Source organism: Pleurodeles waltl, chromosome 12, assembly GCF_031143425.1.
Source record: "Pleurodeles waltl isolate 20211129_DDA chromosome 12, aPleWal1.hap1.20221129, whole genome shotgun sequence".
Classification (NCBI taxonomy): domain Eukaryota; kingdom Metazoa; phylum Chordata; class Amphibia; order Caudata; family Salamandridae; genus Pleurodeles; species Pleurodeles waltl.
Genome location: NC_090451.1, coordinates 69943770 through 69962741, shown reverse-complemented (window position 1 = coordinate 69962741; position 18972 = coordinate 69943770). Strand labels below are relative to the sequence as shown.

General features: G+C 45.1%; 2 protein-coding genes across 2 annotated transcripts in view; both read right to left on the bottom strand.

The window, feature by feature from the left end:
* Positions 1–2290: 2290 nt before the first annotated feature.
* Positions 2291–15229, bottom strand: SMIM44 (small integral membrane protein 44). Its single transcript, XM_069215862.1, has 3 exons — positions 11218–15229; positions 6962–8738; positions 2291–3472 (listed from the first exon to the last, which is right to left on the bottom strand). The coding sequence occupies exons 2-3, from the start codon at positions 7188–7190 to the stop codon at positions 3213–3215; spliced, it is 489 nt and encodes a 162-aa protein (XP_069071963.1). The 5' UTR covers positions 7191–8738; positions 11218–15229; the 3' UTR covers positions 2291–3212.
* Positions 15230–15374: 145 nt separating this feature from the next.
* The window catches only part of DOHH (deoxyhypusine hydroxylase), a 28600-nt gene continuing 25002 nt past the window's right edge, over positions 15375–18972 (bottom strand). Inside the window, exon 4 of the mRNA XM_069215861.1 lies at positions 15375–15957. Within this exon, the coding sequence (XP_069071962.1) occupies positions 15641–15957 (317 nt within the window). The 3' untranslated portion in view covers positions 15375–15640. The remainder of the gene's footprint in view (positions 15958–18972) is intronic.

The window sequence follows — 18972 nt, the reverse complement described above, 5'->3', positions numbered from 1 at the left end:
AGGCGAGTGTCTGAGGGCGTTCTCACTGGCATCTCTAGAGTGGGGCCCATGCCCCAGCTCTATTTGTCTTGGCCCCACCAACACAACTGTTGAGTGTACAAGGAAGTGGCACAGAAAAAAACAGACACAGCACCTTGCATACACATTAACTGGTTCAAAACCTTCCATTGCAAAGCAATGTGGTTTGCTGAAAATATTTACATCTCTCTCATATATATAGAGAGAGATATATATCTATCTCTCAAAGGAAAGCTGTGTCGGGCCCTCCGCAACACAGAAGCTCGTACTCTGCAATGTGTATCAAAGCAAAACTTGTACCCTGCAATGCATTATACATACGCTATATATATATGCCCTCATTATATCCCTGGTGGTACATACCGTCACATTATGAGATTGGCGGGTTAGCTGCAGCCAACCCGCCACTGCTCCACTCATACTGCCATGGCGGTATGAGCCTCCGGGTCAGAGATGTCTATCTCCAGCCCGGCGGCTGAAAGTACCGCCCATGGCATTATGAGCCGGCCTAGCACCATGGTTTTCAGGGTATTAGCAATGCCACGAAAATCATGGCGGTAGGCGCTACCGGTGACGAGGAATTCCTTCCCTATCACCGGTAAGCAGCTCCCCCACTCCCCCAACACTCAACTAACGCCCCCACCCCCCTATCCAAACTCACCCACCCGATAAACTAAGCCGTCCACCCCCCTCCGATCCACTCACTCACCCCCCACACTCCTCCAAACACGCACACCCCACACAACTGACCCCAACCCCCACAGCCACACATCACCCCCACCCCTACTAGTCACAGCACACATCAGCCCCCCACCCCCACTAGTCATAGCACCCCTCACCCCACACCCCCCCTCCCCGCATACACACACACACACAGACACCCACACGCACCATGCATACACCCATTCACTTACATTGGCATACACGCATTCATACAAGCATACTTGCAGACATACTCAAACACAATCACACTGACATGCAGACACACTCACTTCAGCATTCTTACACCCATTCACTCACACGCATACAACCACGCAAACACAACACACACAGGCGCATCCACACACACACACACACACTCGCACATTCATGCACACACAAACACACAACACCACACCCTCCCCTGTCGGACACGCGACTTACCTTGTCCAGCGAGGAGGTCGTCTGGCAGGGAACGGTAAGGGGCACTGCTACCGCCATTACTCACCATAATACGACTGGTGGCGTTCTACTGGCGTGGCGGTGCTGGTGTTAGCAGCGCCAGGCTACCACCTTTCGCCACTATGAACACTGCCGGATTTCCGCCCTTATTGTGGCGGAAGTCAGGCAGTGGTCATAATATGGCCAACGGATGGTATCCGTTGTGGCGGTATGTTGGTGGCAGTCACTGCGGCGGTAGGCGGTATTTACCGGCAATGTTATAATGAGGGCCTTCGTTTTTTATCAGTGGCAGAATGCGTACAGGCATAGCAACCCAGCTTTGGAGTGCCCTGTAGTCTCATTAAAAGTATATATAAATAAAAAGTGGTCTCTGTGCGCGCACGCACACAAACACAAACACACACAACATGGATGGAGAGTTGTTGTACCAATAGAGCTGGAATGTTAGTTTCTAAAAATGTAATTAAAACGAAAGGAGCAATTTTCTTCATGTTAGATTTACCACCGACACGGGCTGCAATCCTGAGCTTCTATTTACAAACCATAGCACCTACTACCTTCATCAAATTGGTCAAATTCAGTCATTAGGCTGTTAAATCCCAAAACTAGAGACTGTTCCCATGGAGCCTCCTAGTTACTTTAGTTGATGTGTTTTTCCCACCACACAGTTAGGGGCCCTCCTTACTACTCATTCCCCTCACTACCACCAGCCCAAACTCTTCAAGGAGTCCTAAATTAATGCCCGCTGAGATCCCTAGTCACGTGCGACACCTTTGGCCAATCTTAGTTCTTTAGAACAGGCCTACTGCATTCTGGGATTTCTAAATCCCAAATGAAAACGGTAAAACTAAATTCCCCACATGCAAATTGTTCTTGACTAAGAAGTCAAGACAGGAGGATCAAGTGGCACACATGCCTGGGGCCAGTGGGATGCTCAGATGAATCTAAAACAGTAGTAGGTGACAGACGGGAAGGAGGATGTGAGCCGCTCTGTCACAGAAGAGCAGAAGAAGAGTGATGGATAGGCAGGGGTGGGCTCAGCTTGAACCTTTCTCTGATTGGCTGATATTCTAATGGAACAAGCCAAAGGCACATACTATGGGATGAAGCAATACAGCGGGAAATTCATTTTATTGGCCACAAAGTCACCAACATTTCTGGAGTTTTTCAACTGTTTTTGGACCAATTACACCATTTTTCGTCTGTATGCAGTTGGCATAATTTGAACTTTTTTTTAAAACTAAAAATGACTTCTTAGAAAACATACCAGTTGCAACTAGAAACTGGCTGTAGGCGTCCAATGATTTCTGTTATTTTCTTCGTTACCACTCCAACTTTCTTTTCATGGCTGGGCATACAGAGTCCAAGCTTTAATTTGCCACATTGGATCCAGTAGAAACCATTTGGAACAGGTCAAAAGGATTTTGCACCAGGGGGTTCTAGCAACTCTTGTATATGCTAATCAAATGGTAATACTATGGCAGATTACAGAAATAGGTTGAAATACTGTACTGGTGCGGTTCATAAAATCCAGAGACTCTTTCTTTGTCAAGTGTAATCAGGGGCTGGGGAGTCCAGATTACGTCCAAAATAGGAACAATTCCAGTTTTTTTACCTGAACAGCTGTACTACAGCAGCCTGCAGGATCCTTCTGTGCCCGCTTCTAATCAGAGATTCAATAAAAGTAATTTGCCAACATTTGTGTCAAACAAGCTTGTATTAATGACATAAACCAGCCTTGACCAACATTCTTTTTAAGGAAAAGCAGTGGCTAAATTTTATTTCACCAGCCATATGAAGTCATGAACATTGGCTAATTTTGAATCCTACAATGCCTTTCACGATAGCAAAGACCATCGTTGGCCAACAGAACACCCAATCGTTCATCTGTTCTGGCAAACGAGGGAGTACACTGACCGTATGACCCGGTGTTACACAAAGTGACATTTGAGTTCTTGCCTGGCTGTAATATGGTATGTAGTCTCAGAGTCCATCGAAAGATCAGTACCGCTTCTAATCATGTCCCATGGCGACTAGAAGAACTTGTTTCGACTTGTCTCCTTGGCAAAAGTGATAGAAGAACGGTGGCCCGTGCGGCGGGGCAGCGGGTCGCTGTCCAGAAGTGGTAGGACACTGCTGCTGTAGGGAAATTCCCCCATTTCTTCCCCCATAATCACAAAGATCTCCTCGGCTCTCCGGGGGGCTTCGGCCTCCTTAGGCCACTGCTTATCATCTGAAGAACTCGGGGACCCAGGCACTTTGTCCTCTTCTGGTTTTGGTCCAAACGCCCAATCTGAGAAAGAAAGAAGAGGGTCATGAGGCCTCATACTTTGTGTAGGTGAAAGCTCTCTGGATCACTGCAGGCAATACCTCACAATCGTCCTACTAATTTTCAGAATATCTTTGTTTTAGCCAGAGCTCCATGCGAATACCCCTGCACGTAAGTAGGATTATTACCATTCCCTTTAGTCTAACACTGAAGAGTGAATACGAACCCTTTTGTCATGAACCCCAGGTCCATCGTGAAATTCCTCAGATTCCATTAGTCAAGTGATCCAAAGCTCAAAGCCAGACATTTTCCACCAATGCTCTTAAACCATTGAACCCTCTTCTAGTACGTCACAGTTAGTTTCTAAACTTCTTTTATACCTGGATTTTTTTTTTTTTAACTTTCTATGTTCAGGTGGCAAGATGGCCTAGGTGGACTATGACAGACAACGGTCAAGACCTATTAAACTTTTAGATATTAGCTAAACGAAAACTCAGCAGCTCAACCACTTTCCATGTAGGCTAGTCAATCTCGGATGTTTTCATTGTAGCCCCCCCTCCCAAAAAAAGGGGGGGGGGGGCTGTGTCTATTTTACCTTTACTGTTTTATTTATGCTCCGAGTTTTTATTTCTGATCTAAAAATGTATTTGTGTCCATAAGTTTAATTAACAATATTACATGAACATTACGGTGGTCGAGTAAGGCGAATAAGTGGTCAATGCACCATCCCGCCATATCCTAACTCGCTATCAATAATGTCTTACAAATCATACCCCTCCCAGTAGTGTGCTTTCAAACCCTACAACTATTCAGACCTTCAAGAAAGTGGTCTATGAAACTAAAGCCTTGCTTTACAACCCCTTAGCATAATGCAATGAACTGTATGAATGTTCGGTCTTCTCTTGCTCAACATTGTAAACTTCTTCCTATAAGGCTCAATTCTGGATCGTCTACACATTGGAAGTGTTCGAGCCTTAAGAAACCAGCTGCTAAACCAAGCGAAAAGGAGACCTTCAGGCTTATCATGGTCTCCGATCTCGCCCCAAGCTCCTTGAAACTTGTGTTGCAATTCTGGTAAACGAGTATAGAAACAGACATCACACTTGGGTCCCTTAATATCAGGTTTATATCTTGTTGCTGAAGGGGAGCTACCCTCTGACTATTTGACATTGAAAGTTCGAAGTGGAACATGAATGGAGTGAAAGGCCTTGTTCCATGGGACTGGCAGAACAATAAATAAAAAAAGAGTGGGAGGCAATGCTCCCAGGTAGGTGACAGGGGATGTGCTTTGTCCCTGTAATTCATTATGGCCACCTCCAACTGTCCACCTAATGAGAGGACTCTAGACATGCCCAGTAGAGGATGGGGGACATGGTTTACCTGTCAAGACCACAGAAGTTAACTCTGGGGCTCATTCCATCTCATAGGGAGTCCGCAGTGCACATGTTTGATGGTCATACATGGGGAAGGTGAAAGTGTACAGCTAACAGAAGCGTGCAATGGGTGCTGGCAGCAGGAGAGTCTGATCTCCAAAGCAATGCAGGTGACCTTTTCCAACTCAACAGTGATGGTGTTATAGGACTGGTGTTGTTAAAAACGTTTTGCTGCCCTTGACACGATTGAGCATTTGCACCACCCTCAGACTGACAAAAGTTGGGACAGTTGGCATTGTCTCCTTTCAGTTCAGATCCCAAAATGATTAGCTATGGTGTCCCTCGTAGGTTGATACGGTCCAGCATTACTTGAGTCCCCCGGATAAACTGCTCTACCTTAATTTAACTTTTGTATGCACGTCAATAACCCACAGCTGACCGTCAGTCTGACATGATCAGACAGAGGGAAACATGTGTCAATCAGCATGACAGACTTCCTCTCCCTCGTGCACTGGTGGATGGCTGTCAAATTCTTGAAATCAGCCACTTGAAGAGCAAGCCTCTCTCAACCAAAAACAACTTCTGTAGCTGGACCGTAACCCCTCGGTGGGCATTACGAGCCCACCACCGCTGTCTTCCAGCAGTGTGCACAATGTTGGTACTTATTCGCTGCAAACCTCTCTAGAAAGCCTGGTGGCTAAGATGCCTGATAGATGCCTTTTTCAACTGAAATCCCTCAAAAAAGCCTTTTACCAGAACCTGCAGTGTGTACCAGTGGCCAGTGCTTTTCTAAAATGCAAATTAGACTACAGGAGTTCCATCTACCTGGATGCATCTATTAAACCGTTGGACAGATTCCAACAGGTTCCGACTGTGGCAATCCGGATATTTACTGGCATAAGCCGACCTGACCACGTCAGCCCCACGGACCACTGTCTGCCACAGAGTCTTCTGCAAAGCAAGAGTCACAACGCATACGGTCCATTTGCCAAGCTACACCTGATTTTCCAGTAGCCACATTTAGATAGCACAAAAATGGAGGTCGGAAGTTCTTTGTTTTTTCCACCTAGAGGTCCTCAAATGTTGAACAGCCACATGTGACAAAACTGCTCTTCTTCTAAAACAATGAAATATGCTTTGCTTTTGTTCTGTGAGCCAAATCATACCTGCGAGTTTTCATAAACATGTGAAAACCAGGACTTTGAACCAGTAGTGACACCTTTTTCAGCCAGACATCATTTACATACTGGTACCTTTACAGATGTTGTGTTACTACCAGCACAAAGAACACACGACACAGCAGGTGAGCAATCATCTAAGCCCACATGACTTGCATAATAGGCTTGTACCATATCCTGCTAAATGAATCCACCTCAGTCCATGCTGCCCTCTGCCCCACACTGCTTGACCTTCCAAACTAAACCCGACTCAGCATTTCCCAGCAGCCTGTCTGATCCCCCCAGTAAGCATGACCCACAATCCGTGCCAGTGTATTCTCAAACAGCACTGCTGCCATACAACAACCGTGAATTAGGACAAACCAATAGAATAACATATTGTTCCTCCATTCCCTTTAACCAAGGACACAGTTGGGATTGCAAACTGATCCATAACCAGAGTCTGCATTTGCAACAATTGACAACTAGCCTTCCTCTAGACTGGTAATCTCATGCCAATAATCGGTATAACTACTTGCAGCTGTCTGTTGTTGAAGATCTATGGTCGACAGCACCAATATTTGTAGTTTGCTTTGCACTAAACCACTGCTTGCCATTGACTGGTTTCCTAGTTAACTTAATTTGCTTGGGTTTCATTTGATGGCTTTCCTGCCTGTTATTTTGTTTGCCCCTCCCCTGGAGCATAGCCTCGTTACTACCGCTTTGATTGGATGACTCCTTCCACTGCTCATTCAGGGAACTACTCTTTCTCTCTTCAGCATCCCAGGGAAGATCACGTGTTTTCCTGCTCTCCCCTCTTCTTTGTCCTTATTAAGTAAGCAGACCCTCTTGTGCTCCAGGTTGTCCCATCCTCCAGCTTCCCCGCTCATCCATTCTTTCCCTTACTCCCCCTCCTAAACAGTGAAAACATGACACAAACACATCAGTCCCCTTATATTCCCAATGCCATTTCCTGGCCTTACCAGCAAGGTCATGCATCAGGTCTTTGATTAGGTGCCCCACAATGGCGTAGGCCACCGCCGCCACCACAAAGGCTGCCATGAGTAGGTAGATGAGGTACTTGGGCAGGCGGATGGCATCAAGTGGCGGGGGCTTGTAGTCCGTGTACAATGGCTCCTCCTCCACCTCTGCATATTGGAAGAGGCGCTGCGCCTCCAGGGTGTGGTTGGCATCCCAGTTGTGCAGGTCCATTGTCCTGGGTTTTCCAGTCCTGCTCGCCAATATGAACTTCAGACCCTCGCTTCTCCACCTCGCACGCCTTTTTGAAGAACAATCTACGCTGCTGGCTGCATAGGATTGTAAGTTATAATTCTAATAAAAATGAAAATGTTTCGAAGAAGTGATTTGATTTTCAGTTCTACAACTGAGCTTTGCATTATTGTTTCTGTGTTTTCATTCCTACGAGAGCTTGGTTCCTGGAACAGGAAGGACACACATTGAATGGACTCACGGCATCCGGTTCCGGAGACAAGCTCATATATAGCTTTCCAAAAATTCAAAACTGGTTTAGTCTATGATGGGTTCAGGTGTACAGGCATCATCTGAATTATTTGTAGCAAAGCATTTTTACAAAGATTTGACAGAACTGACTACACAACTGGGTCTCTCGGAGGCATGTCCTATTCTGCTATTTGTATTTTGACACTGATGCCCACGGAAACCCACAGGCTTTAATTTCATTCCATCTTTTTCTTATTGCACAAAGCTTTACTATGTGTCTTGTCTTAAATCAGTCTTTCCGGGTTGTGCTCTCCTAATTTCCTCCTTTCCCTCTTTTCACATCTGTCTTCATTTTTCTGCCTTCTATTATCACGTGACTGTTTTTTGCCTCTATCCCTCCCCTGCTTTCTTTCTCTTTTTTACATTTGTTTTCTGCTTGCTTTCGCTTATCATTCTTCCAATTTTCCTCCTTGCTTTCTGTGTCTTTTATACATCTTCTGTTCTTTAACTCGCTTCCTTCTTACCCCTTCCAAGGAGTAACCTTTAAAAAAATATTTGGAAAAGGGAGTCTGTAAATCATATATTGAAAAGCAATGCAGGGGAGATCTTGTTAAAATAAATGCTGGGAAGATATAAGACGAACGATGGCGAGATGACTTTCAGGAGACAGATCTGAAATAGATATTGACGAGAACAATATTAAGAAGATCTTTAGGAGATTGAAGTTGGGAAGATTTTGTGAATAAAACTCTCGGAGATTTGCGAAGAAATTATGCAAGATTCCAATGCAGGTCAAATTGTAATGATGGACAAAAATGAACACCATTTCCTGGAAGGTCTTTTGGAGGGAGGTGTCGGAAGAACTTTCAGATGATGTGAGCAACTGCAGACACCGAAGAGGAGAAAGACCTTGAGATATTCTTATGAATGTCACAAAGGTAGATGATGGAAGCTTCTGCAAAGCAGATCCTTGTTTAAAACTTGAGATGATCAGTGAATTTGAGGAATGAACGACGATCCAAGACGCTCAGGAACCAGGCACCTGGAACATCTTGAAGGGAATGGTTTCCTTAGAAGGAAACAATGCAAGCCTCATGAAGAACCAAGCATGCTGGAAAAGTGGTTGCTGGGAAAACGCTTGGCAAAACACAACTGTGGTCTTCAAGAGAAGTGCTGATCTGAGAAGAGTGGCCAGCTGAGAAACTTGTCATGGATGCAAGTTTCCAGCCCTCTCAATGGAATGTCACATTATGAATGAGCTCCACCATGGACCATAAAGAGTCCAGCTTGATCTTCGTTCTGCAATGAAAAAGATAGGTTTGTTCTTATGTACAGCAATTCATGCAAGGAATTTTCACAAAAAAAACATGTCACTAGATTTTCCACTACCCATTAAAAGGAGATTTTATCAGAGGCTTCAGACCTCAAACCACACTTCTTTTGATGGTTTTAAGAAACTCACCGGATTCCCATCTTCAACTTGTTTTCATTCAGAAATGCATTTGTGGATGAAGGTTGCCTAGCACATCCCCCTTTTCAGTAAATCCTCCCCTCCTCAAAGTTCCATCATGCATGTAAACATAATAGGCTGCACTTCTCAGTATTGGCTTTTAGTTTAAAACTTACTGCAAGACTTTTTCTGACTCTATGCTAAACAGTTCAGTTATCCAAGACACTTTTAAGCTCTGGAGTGTAATGCGTTTACACCAATCAAAGATCATGGGTACATCACTTTTTCTTTCAATGTTTATTCAGTGACAGACGGCATGCCTGCATACTTAAAACAGGAATACTCCAGTCAATCTTCCAGTGAACTGGTATTTTGAAGAAAGAAACTGAGATTTTGAAGAAAGAAGTGTTCACCCTTAGACCGGTGACTGGAGGTTTTGATTTTGAGCACTTTGAGAAGCTCTAGCTACTGACAATGGTCAACAGTAGGAACAGATGGAGGTCAGGAAATGTCGGAGGCTTTACTTCAACTTTGTATCACTACCTTGCAGGCATCACGCTATGCAGTCTTCCGGCTAAACGTTCCCCTCATCTCACAATATACCCTGCGTTTTGGTATAAGATTCGAGATGGAGGTTTGCTAACTGTGGAAAAAGCTGAAACTTGTTGATCTCACACTAAAATGATGACTAACAACATGCCATATATTTTAGCTATGTGTGGGTTTGGTTATCCGATGATCTATGCCTTTTTAAACAGACCTCATATGATTTTAGCTTCCTGTACAGTTACCAATCCCACCCCCAATTTCCCTTGGTCATATTATACATGGAAATGCATATGTCTTTTCCAGGTGGGTAGGCCGCATATCAGTGCTACTCTCCTATAAGATCCAATTGGAGTACTAGCCTAACATTTTTTATAAAGCGAACTCAATACCTTTGCCCCTATCCCCTTATGCTCTGGGTGACCTGTGATGATATCAGGATAAACCACAGACACAAAGACATTGACTTAATCAGGACAACTAGCTTTAAAACATGTTTGGAGAATCGTACAAGTGTGTAATTCGTCAACAGAGACCAACCATTTTGGTACAGCATCAGAGTCCAATGCCAAAATTCAGTATCCCACATATAACTGTACAAAATAGTGACACTAAAACAGATAATAGAACTCACTTTAATTGGATTTTTACTTTCTCGTACATTTTATTTAAGGTATGAGAGACAAAAAAACAATATTTCTGCAAAAGCAGGTATATCTGTAATAGGACATTTGACAATATTTTTCACAAGCCCACTCGGAAACTTGTCACACACAATGGCTGTCCATCTAAACTCGCTGGTTCTGGGAGGTGGAGCGGTTGGCACAGAAGAACACAGAGTCATCCTGACCTGCTGTGGAAGGTTTAGGTTTTGTGCCCTTTAGCGATGCCATCATTTGACAGAAACATCAGCGAAAGACATGTAAACAACAACACTGGCATCCACACCCCTCAGTTTCTAAAGCAAAACAGAGATAAGCACAATCTTATTATAAAAAATAAAAAAAAATAAAAAAAAATAAAAAAAAATCGGTCCACAGTAGTAAAAGGCCATGCCCAAACTTAGAATCTCGAACTGAGCACGGTTGTCCTTAACCGAGAGGCAAAGTCAACAGCAGCATCTGTCCAAAATAAATGAAGCTTCCATAATTACACAAAACCAAAGAATGAGCACCAGACGCCCAACAACTGTCACTCTCAGGCTCCTTTCTCCATGTCCAAATCCACACCATCCGTTCTAGCTGCCCCAAAGACCTTCCCTAAACCCATACATTGCTTTACCACCTTCACCAACTCCAAAAACACCAGAAAAAGCAAAAAAGTATACCTACGATAGCTCTCACCTGCTATTCTTTCTAGCAAAAGATTATCAAGTTCTAAACAACAATGCATGATCCTTCAACAAATTCCTAATTGCTCAAATACTCTGCAAGAGAAGTTGCTTCAGATACTGTGAAGTGAATAAATAAAATGTGTTACAACCCACTCTTCGAACCAGGACTCAAGGAACATTGATAGAGAAACATCAGGGCACCAGGGATATCTGACGTACATGCAAATGTACCGATGACGTAGAAGCAATAAATGACAAGCGCTGCAAAGACCTCTGATCCCACTAATCTCCTTAACTACTTCTCAGGATAAATGAAGATTAGATACAAAACATTTCAAGATATTAATAGCTGACTAACTGTTTTGTAATGAATAATAATGTTCGTATGTTGTGTGTGTTATACATGCTAAACCCATTTCCGTGACAACAATCCCAACTCCCAGTCCTACCTGCTCATTCACTGAGTCTCCAAATTCCTGCTGCAGTCCTGATTTATTTGTACTGGAATTCATCTGCTCCATCTGCATGGCACCAGGCTTCTCCCAAAGGTCATGGATTCATCTGCTCCATCTGCATGGCACCAGGCTTCTCCCAAAGGTCATGGATTCATGTACTCCATCTGCATGGCACCAGGCTTCTTCCAAAGGTCATGGATTCATCTGCTCCATCTGAATGGCACCAGACTTCCCCCAAAGGTCATGGATTCATCTGCTCCATCTGCATGGCACCAGGCTTCTCCCAAAGGTCATGGATTCATGTGCTCCATCTGCATGGCAACAGGCTTCCACCAAAGGTCATGGATTCATGTGCTCCATCTGCATGGCACCAGGCTTCTCCCAAAGGTCATGGATTCCTCTGCACCATCTCAGTGGCACCAGGCTTCTCCCAAAGGTCATGGATTCATGTGCTCCATCTGCATGGCACCAGGCTTCTCCCAAAGGTCATGGATTCATCTGCTCCATCTGAATGGCACCAGGCTTCCCCCAAAGGTCATGGATTCATCTGCTCCATCTGAATGGCACCAGACTTCTACCAAAGGTCATGGATTCATCTGCTCCATCTGAATGGCACCAGGCTTCTCCCAAAGGTCATGGATTCATCTGCTCCATCTGAATGGCACCAGACTTCCCCCAAAGGTCACGGATTCATCTGCTCCATCTGAATGGCACCAGACTTCTCCCAAAGGTCATGGATTCCTCTGCACCATCTCAGTGGCACCAGGCTTCTCCCAAAGATCATGTATTTTTCTGCACCATCTCAATGGCACCAGGCTTTTCGCGGAGGTCCAATGGCTAAGAAGTACGCACTCCCACTGGCACTTATCCGCTTGCCCCTTCGGTATTTGGATTGCTATGTCTTTTTGGAAAGCGTGTGGTTACTTCTTCTGGCTAAGCGGTTGCGCGTGATGGACTAGCCCTTCCAGAGTGCAGCAGCAGGTGCAGGAAGAGAGGATTTATCGCATTAAGAGGATAAGGAGAACGCATCACAAAAGCTTTCAGAGGTCACAGTAAATGCAACGTACAGGAAGAGACTGCAGACAATCTGGGATTATATTTTATTCCCTTGTATAACGCAGAAAGTGCAAGGATAAGCCTGTTGCATAATTTCATGCATCTTTCACGGAAATATTGGGGGGAGGTCTGGTGACGCTCGAAACAGAATAAATAGAGAGTTGCGGATTGCAAATCCAGTGCAGTGGAAAAGCCGCATTTTTTTAACTCCAAAAAGTGAGCAATTAGGAAGGGTTGCAATTCAGCTTTGGGGTTTAGTAATAAGCTACTTAGCAGTGTGGTGTAGAAGGAGTGGGGGACACTGGCAGAGCCATGGAGGTTATTGGAATAAATGAAGGTTGCACATGAGTGGAGTTAGTCTTTGCTGCTCGCACAGCGCTACAGCCAGCGCTAACCTGCCTCAGGGCACTCAGAGCAGAGAAGAAACCGAGGCAAGTGGCAAACACCAAGGCGAAATAGGAATTACTTTACGATACAGTCAGTGCTTGTCTTCCAGTGAATTGTGCAGGGAGAGATTCCACAGATCAGGATCTAACACACTATGGGCCTCATTAGGTGTTAAAAATGTGTGATAAAACCACACCCACAATTACGGATATCCTGGGGTGCTAGTGATAGGCAATTGCACCAGTCTACTGGTGAAAAATTACACCCTGTGCCAGTTTTCGTACTGCCCTCATAAGGGCAACACAGCTGAAAACGTTTGTTTATAGTCAAATAGAGATTTACCAGGAAATCGTAATAAGGGCTAAGGCCTCTTCTACCAAGCTGGGAATTTGACCATCCAAGTTTTTTGGGACAAAAATAGTGCAAATTCCTATACTCTTTTTTTTTTTCAAAATGTAATGAAAACTTTACACAATTGCCTTTTAAGTACGATGTATAAATTCTTGGTATCTTGTATCACTTTTTTCCCACGCAAAGGCATACTTCATGAGATACGGACAGGAAACAGGTTTGAGAAGAAAATGTTTCTCAACGAGACACCTTCTCCACATACCGGTCTCCACAGGGCAAAAAATATGCAAAATTGTGGAAAACAAAATCTCACCTGGAACCTCATTCAACTATTTCTTCTATGTCTTTTATATATCAATTGAAAACGAATCTGGGAGCTCATCGCTGATCCACCTAAAACCCATGAACACGAATCGTGATTGTCAAGATCCAGAGAACTGAAATAATACAGTGTGTGGAGTATCAGCGTACAATGAGATGTTGTCTTGCTCGAGCTGTCCTGTAAAGCACGAGATTCTTAATAAACTTGCACACATGTTTATTGAAGACACTTATAAGTTTAACTTATAATAATTGAGGTTTCCAAAGTGGCCCCGCGGTTTTTTGCTGCATCAATTACGACCAGTGGGTTTTGCTTTACAATTGTATTGAAGGGTGAAGGGTGAAGGGGGGCTGGTTGGTGAGGCTGAAGTTACGGATTTTGGTTCTAGAAACGCTGGGAGGTGCTGCAGCCAAGATGGGATATCTGTAAAACAGGATTCGACTGCCCCCTGTGGGTCAGAGCTAGGGAAGGCAGGTGAATGGCAGCTGTCCAAGCATGGCATGAGTTCACGGTTTCAGGAAGAGTTCACCGATACTGGGGCAAGGATGCAGCTGGGGGGGATGCAGAAACTCCATCCGGGCTACTGGATAGAGGGGCAAGGATGGGGCAGTAGTAAAGCTGCAGGTGCTGCAGCACTGGGTGCACCAGGGTTGTGCAGTGGTCCACAGCAGCAGAGGCAGGAGTGTAAGGAGCGCTGGGTAAGGTACCTGGATGTCAGGTAGTACAACAGCCATGCAACCCGACAGTCACACCGGCCCCTGTGAAGGAGCGTTAGAAGCCCAAAGGAAGGAGGTTCAGAGGCCTGGGTGCCGGATCTGTGGTAACAGTTACAAAGCGGTGCACTGGACTTGTAGAGCGGGCAGTGATGGATGCCAGAGTAATGAGCTGACTTCTGTATTGCAAAGTTATGTACGTCTCTGTACTGGATTACAAATAAAAACAATATGTAGGAGCACCCGGTGCCCATGATGAGCTAAGTTGAAAAGACAGCTGACAAAATAAACAAACACACACACTACTCCAAACACAAGCAGTGCAAAGAAAGCAGAGGGCATTAACCAGGGCATCATGGATTTATTGTCTTTGTGCCGGGAGCCCCTTCCCCCAGTTCATCGACAGCAGTCTATGCAAGGACATTGCGTTGCATGCGCATTGATAAGAGAAAGAAACCCATGAATGAACAGATGGATGTGCAACGCCGGCAGCAGTTATCCTGGGAGGTGTAGATACTACGGTTAGTGTTCTTGGAGGGGCTTACCGTTTGGGTTACACAAAGCCGCAAACATATTACGTGTTCCAAATGGAGGTTTTTTGGGCTCATGGGGCAGAGTCACGAGGGGGGTGACTAGTGCCCCAGGAAGCATCTGTGCTCGACAGGCACACTGGCAGAACAGGCAGAGCCTCAGTGGTTCAGGCCAGACACAGGTGTACCTAGTTGCTGCATACCAGGGAACCCTGGGTGTAATGGACAACATGTTTCCTGGAGCCACGACCCTTTCAGACATGGAAACATGTTCCGGCAGCTGTTATGTGATGGTGAAGTTTGTCATTCTCAAAGAACTGCTGCGGGTTAGTTTAGTCTTCGAATAAGGGCACCTCACTTTGCTTCCAGAAACACCCACAAAGTTCCTAACCCTGTCACGTTTCACCTACTTTTCAGAGGATACTTCGCAGCATCTTAAGGTCTTGACAACATCTGACCTTTCTTATTTTTCCCAAAAACATTTGGCCTTTCTTTTTTATTCTGCCCTCCTAGCTTCTTGTGTTTTTTCTGCCAAGTCCCGTTCATGACTTACCGTAACCACAAAACTTCCCAGTTTGGTGCACTCCCAGGCACTTGCTGATTTCACACACTTGTAACACCTTGAAAGACCTTCTGTCAAATACAGACTATAAAATGGCTCCAATCATTTGCGACCTCTACACACCATGCGGAAGGGCTACTCTAACTTACCGAAGCACAGAGGATTTAAAAAATAATCACCATCATCGCTAGGGACACGACATTGAAAATAAAGTGTGATAAGGCAACGTATTTCGGTGGATTCCTTTTAATTCAATTCATACTCCAGGAAGTTGGGTTCACACGTTATCTTACTTTCCTGGGGCTGGAGTTGCAATTTAAGGCGGACAGGGGCTTGGATTAAAGATGTGCAGGGGGGGGCCACAACTGAGAGGGAAGGCCAGACATAAGGGACTGCATCAGATGTAACAGAAATCCCAAATGTTCTATCCATGTTTGTCTGAGAGCAAGTTCGGCCTGCTAAGCCACCAGTGGTACCTTTGGAGGCCCAGTGAGGTCTACTCCACAGTCCGAAGCTTACTCAGTCCATCAGCATACTGGAACTGGTCACTCTTCTCGTACTCCAACATGTCCAGCGCTACCTCACAGCTCTCTCGCACAACCCGCTCCTCGTCCCGGGCGTACGCCCGCAGGGTGTCCAGACAGGAGTCCTTGGCAATGGAGCCTAGCGCCTCGGCACATTCGTGGCGCACCATGGGGTTCTCCTGCGCAGACTCCAGCGCGGCCCTCAGCTGCGGGATGCAGGCCTCGTGCTGCATCTGCCCAAGTACATATCCAATCTCATGCCGAAAGAGGGCGCTGCCACACTTCAGTCCTGCCGAGGAATCAAGAAAAAACAAACACGCAGATTCAAAAAAAATTAGAGAGCTTCAACTAACTCCTATCGCCCAAATAAGAAATGCGTGCAAAAATAAAATCAGAGTTAACCGGTTGGTTAAATGAGCAAGGTTTCAATATGTAATGCATGCTATGTTACAGATGGAAGTTAATGATTCTTTTCTGCTTCTTAAAACTACATCGGGATCCTTGCATTCACCTCCCACCAACCACTTGAAGAGTAACTGCTTAATATTTCTCTTCTGCCCGGGTCGCCCAGTAGCTAGCGGAGGCTGTAGACCCAAAGTCTGCAGCCCTACAGGCTGTATAACCAGAATCAGGAAACAGTTTCAAACCCACAGGACTGAAACTCCCAAGACCAACTTTATAACAAGTTCACTGCGCAAGAAACGTAAAGGACAATTTCAAGATTCCAAACAAAATACCCTAAATACATTCTAATATTAAAGAAAAAAAAAAACGAATACTTTAACACTACAAACATACAGCGGACGGAAAGAAAATACAATTTTACTATGTTAAGATAGTGCTGTCTGAAATAACCTTATATTGTGGACACAACTGTGCAAATCATGAATACATCTCCTCATTAACAATTGGAACATAGTTTAGATTTCCATTATACCCAAGCTGGTCTTTCGGGTGTAAACACGATGCCTAGCCAGCAATAGATTTACTTTTATTTCATTTACACGAACTGCTAAACTGTGAGTGGATGCGTGCAAATTACTTGATGCCAAATGGACGGCAGCTATTGTGATCTTTGCTCCAAAAGGAATGAAACCATCCAATGGAAAATTGAATTTCTTATGCGTTGGTCCATGTTTTCGAAGGAGGCCAACATCACCAAAAGAATGGCTGCTTCTTCATCAATGATGCACAAGACATTTTTGCCCGGGCCACTGAAATTATGCAGCAGGAGAGGGCCACATTATGAGACAGGGTTGACCAAATTATGCACCAAAAAAAATGCACATTATGCAGCATAATGCGGCACAGTTTGTGATAGTATTATTTCATTACTTTGTCATTTTCTAGGTGGAGCGCGCAAGCGCTTTCCGATCTGTTATTATCCATCTGTGGCCTTTTCACCACGCCCATCATTTTAATTCGTTTGTGGGCTTGCATTTCAAAAATCCCTTGATGTCGTTAGTAAATGCTTTACATTTGTCCCGCCGAGGGGCGGTTTTGTTTCAGCCTTGAAGACGGACCCTGTTACATGGATAATTGCACGATTGCTGATATACTTCAGAGTGGGCAAACTACTTTTTTCTTTGGTCTCTCTCCTTCGTGCTCCATGGTGGCCAGCGTGAACAGTGCAAACTCCATTGGCGGTATTGGAGCGCTGGTCACACTAATCACACTGTTACCTAACCAGAGTCTTTTCTTTTGGTTATCCCCTTCAAGCTCCATAGCTTTCCAAAAAACACTTCAAATTGATAAATGCTCTACTTAAAAAAAAAAAAAAACCCAACCACAGATATTGGTAATGGCTCTCCAGGCACAGCGGAAGAGCCGATCCTATAATATTCACTGAACTCACGAAAACTCACCCCATGTTTTACAATCATTCTTTTTCAAAATATTTTTGCCCATTACTCAAGGCTGTGGTGATCCTAGGACAAAGGGACCACCACCAAAATGTTCAGCATGACACTCTCTCTCTTTAGGTCATCTCTGGGTCCCCACACTGGGTTAGTGGGGACCCCAAATAATAACCCCTCCCACCATTCAGTCCCTTATTATGAAGTTCTCTTATGGCTGGAACTTTTGTTTTACAGATTGGAGTAGTTTGTGTTCTAAGGGCCTTATTAGTCCAGTAGGCCTACTAGGCCTGAAAATGTGTAAGACACTACACCCTCTAGGGGCTAAATATATGGTTGCACTGCATTACTTTGTGCCATTCTATTTTCATGTGGTTATGCCCTCTAGGGACAAATTATATGGTTACATGACCATGTTTCTTACAAATGCAATTTTTATTGTGCTGCCCTTTAGGGGCTGTTCTAAGCATTACCGTCAACATAATACAATATTTGCTGCACTCAGTCATCACATAATGCTTTGCAGGGCATTCTTTTACAAAACATTTTTGCTCATAACTCAACCCTGTGGTTGTTATAGGACAATAGGACCACCTTCAAAACGTTCACCACAACCTGCTCTTTCTGTCTAGATCATCTCTGGGTCCCCACACTAGGTTAGTGGGGACCCCAAAATAATAACTCCTCCCTCCATTCAGTGTCTTTTTAGCCTCTCTAAAGGCTAGAACTTTTGTTTTACAGCTGAGAGTAGTTTGTGTTTTAACCCCTTGGGAGCCCCGGGGAGCGCTAACGCCCCCCGTTGGCCCAGCACCCCCCTCCCCTGAGCAGAGATGGAAGGGGAATTGCTTCCCCTTCCACCCCCACCTCCCCGTGGCTCAGCTTCCAGCACCTGATCGAAGGAGAAATGCAAAAGCATTTCTCCTCCGATCACGTGGAGGGGCAGAGAGGCATGAAAGGAGAGGAAAGGCCTTTCCTCTCCTTTCATGTCTCTCTGAGCATTGCTGCTGCCTGATCGCAACTAGACACAAGGGAATATTAAACACGGAGAGCGTCCCCTTGGGCTAGGGCCGCTTCTCGGGGGCATATTATTTCTAGGCCATTTCTGCCTCCGCTAGACACCAGGGACCATTTTATTAATTGTTTATTTTTTGTTTGGGGAGCGACCCCTTGGGCAAGGGTCGCTCCCGGGGGGAGGGGAGGGGGAAATTATTATTAGGCCATTTCTGCCCCCCCCCCTGAGGGCAGATCGGCCCTGCGATCTGCCCCCGAGGGGCAGAAACCACTAGACACCAGGGATTTTTTTTTTTGTACTTGCACAAAAAGGGGACCGGCCCCTTGGGAAAGGGCCGCTCTCCAGGGGGGCAAATTATTTTTAGGCCATTTCTGTCTCCCCTGGGGGCAGATCGGCCTAAAATTATTAGGCTGATCTGCCCCCAGGGGGGGGGGCA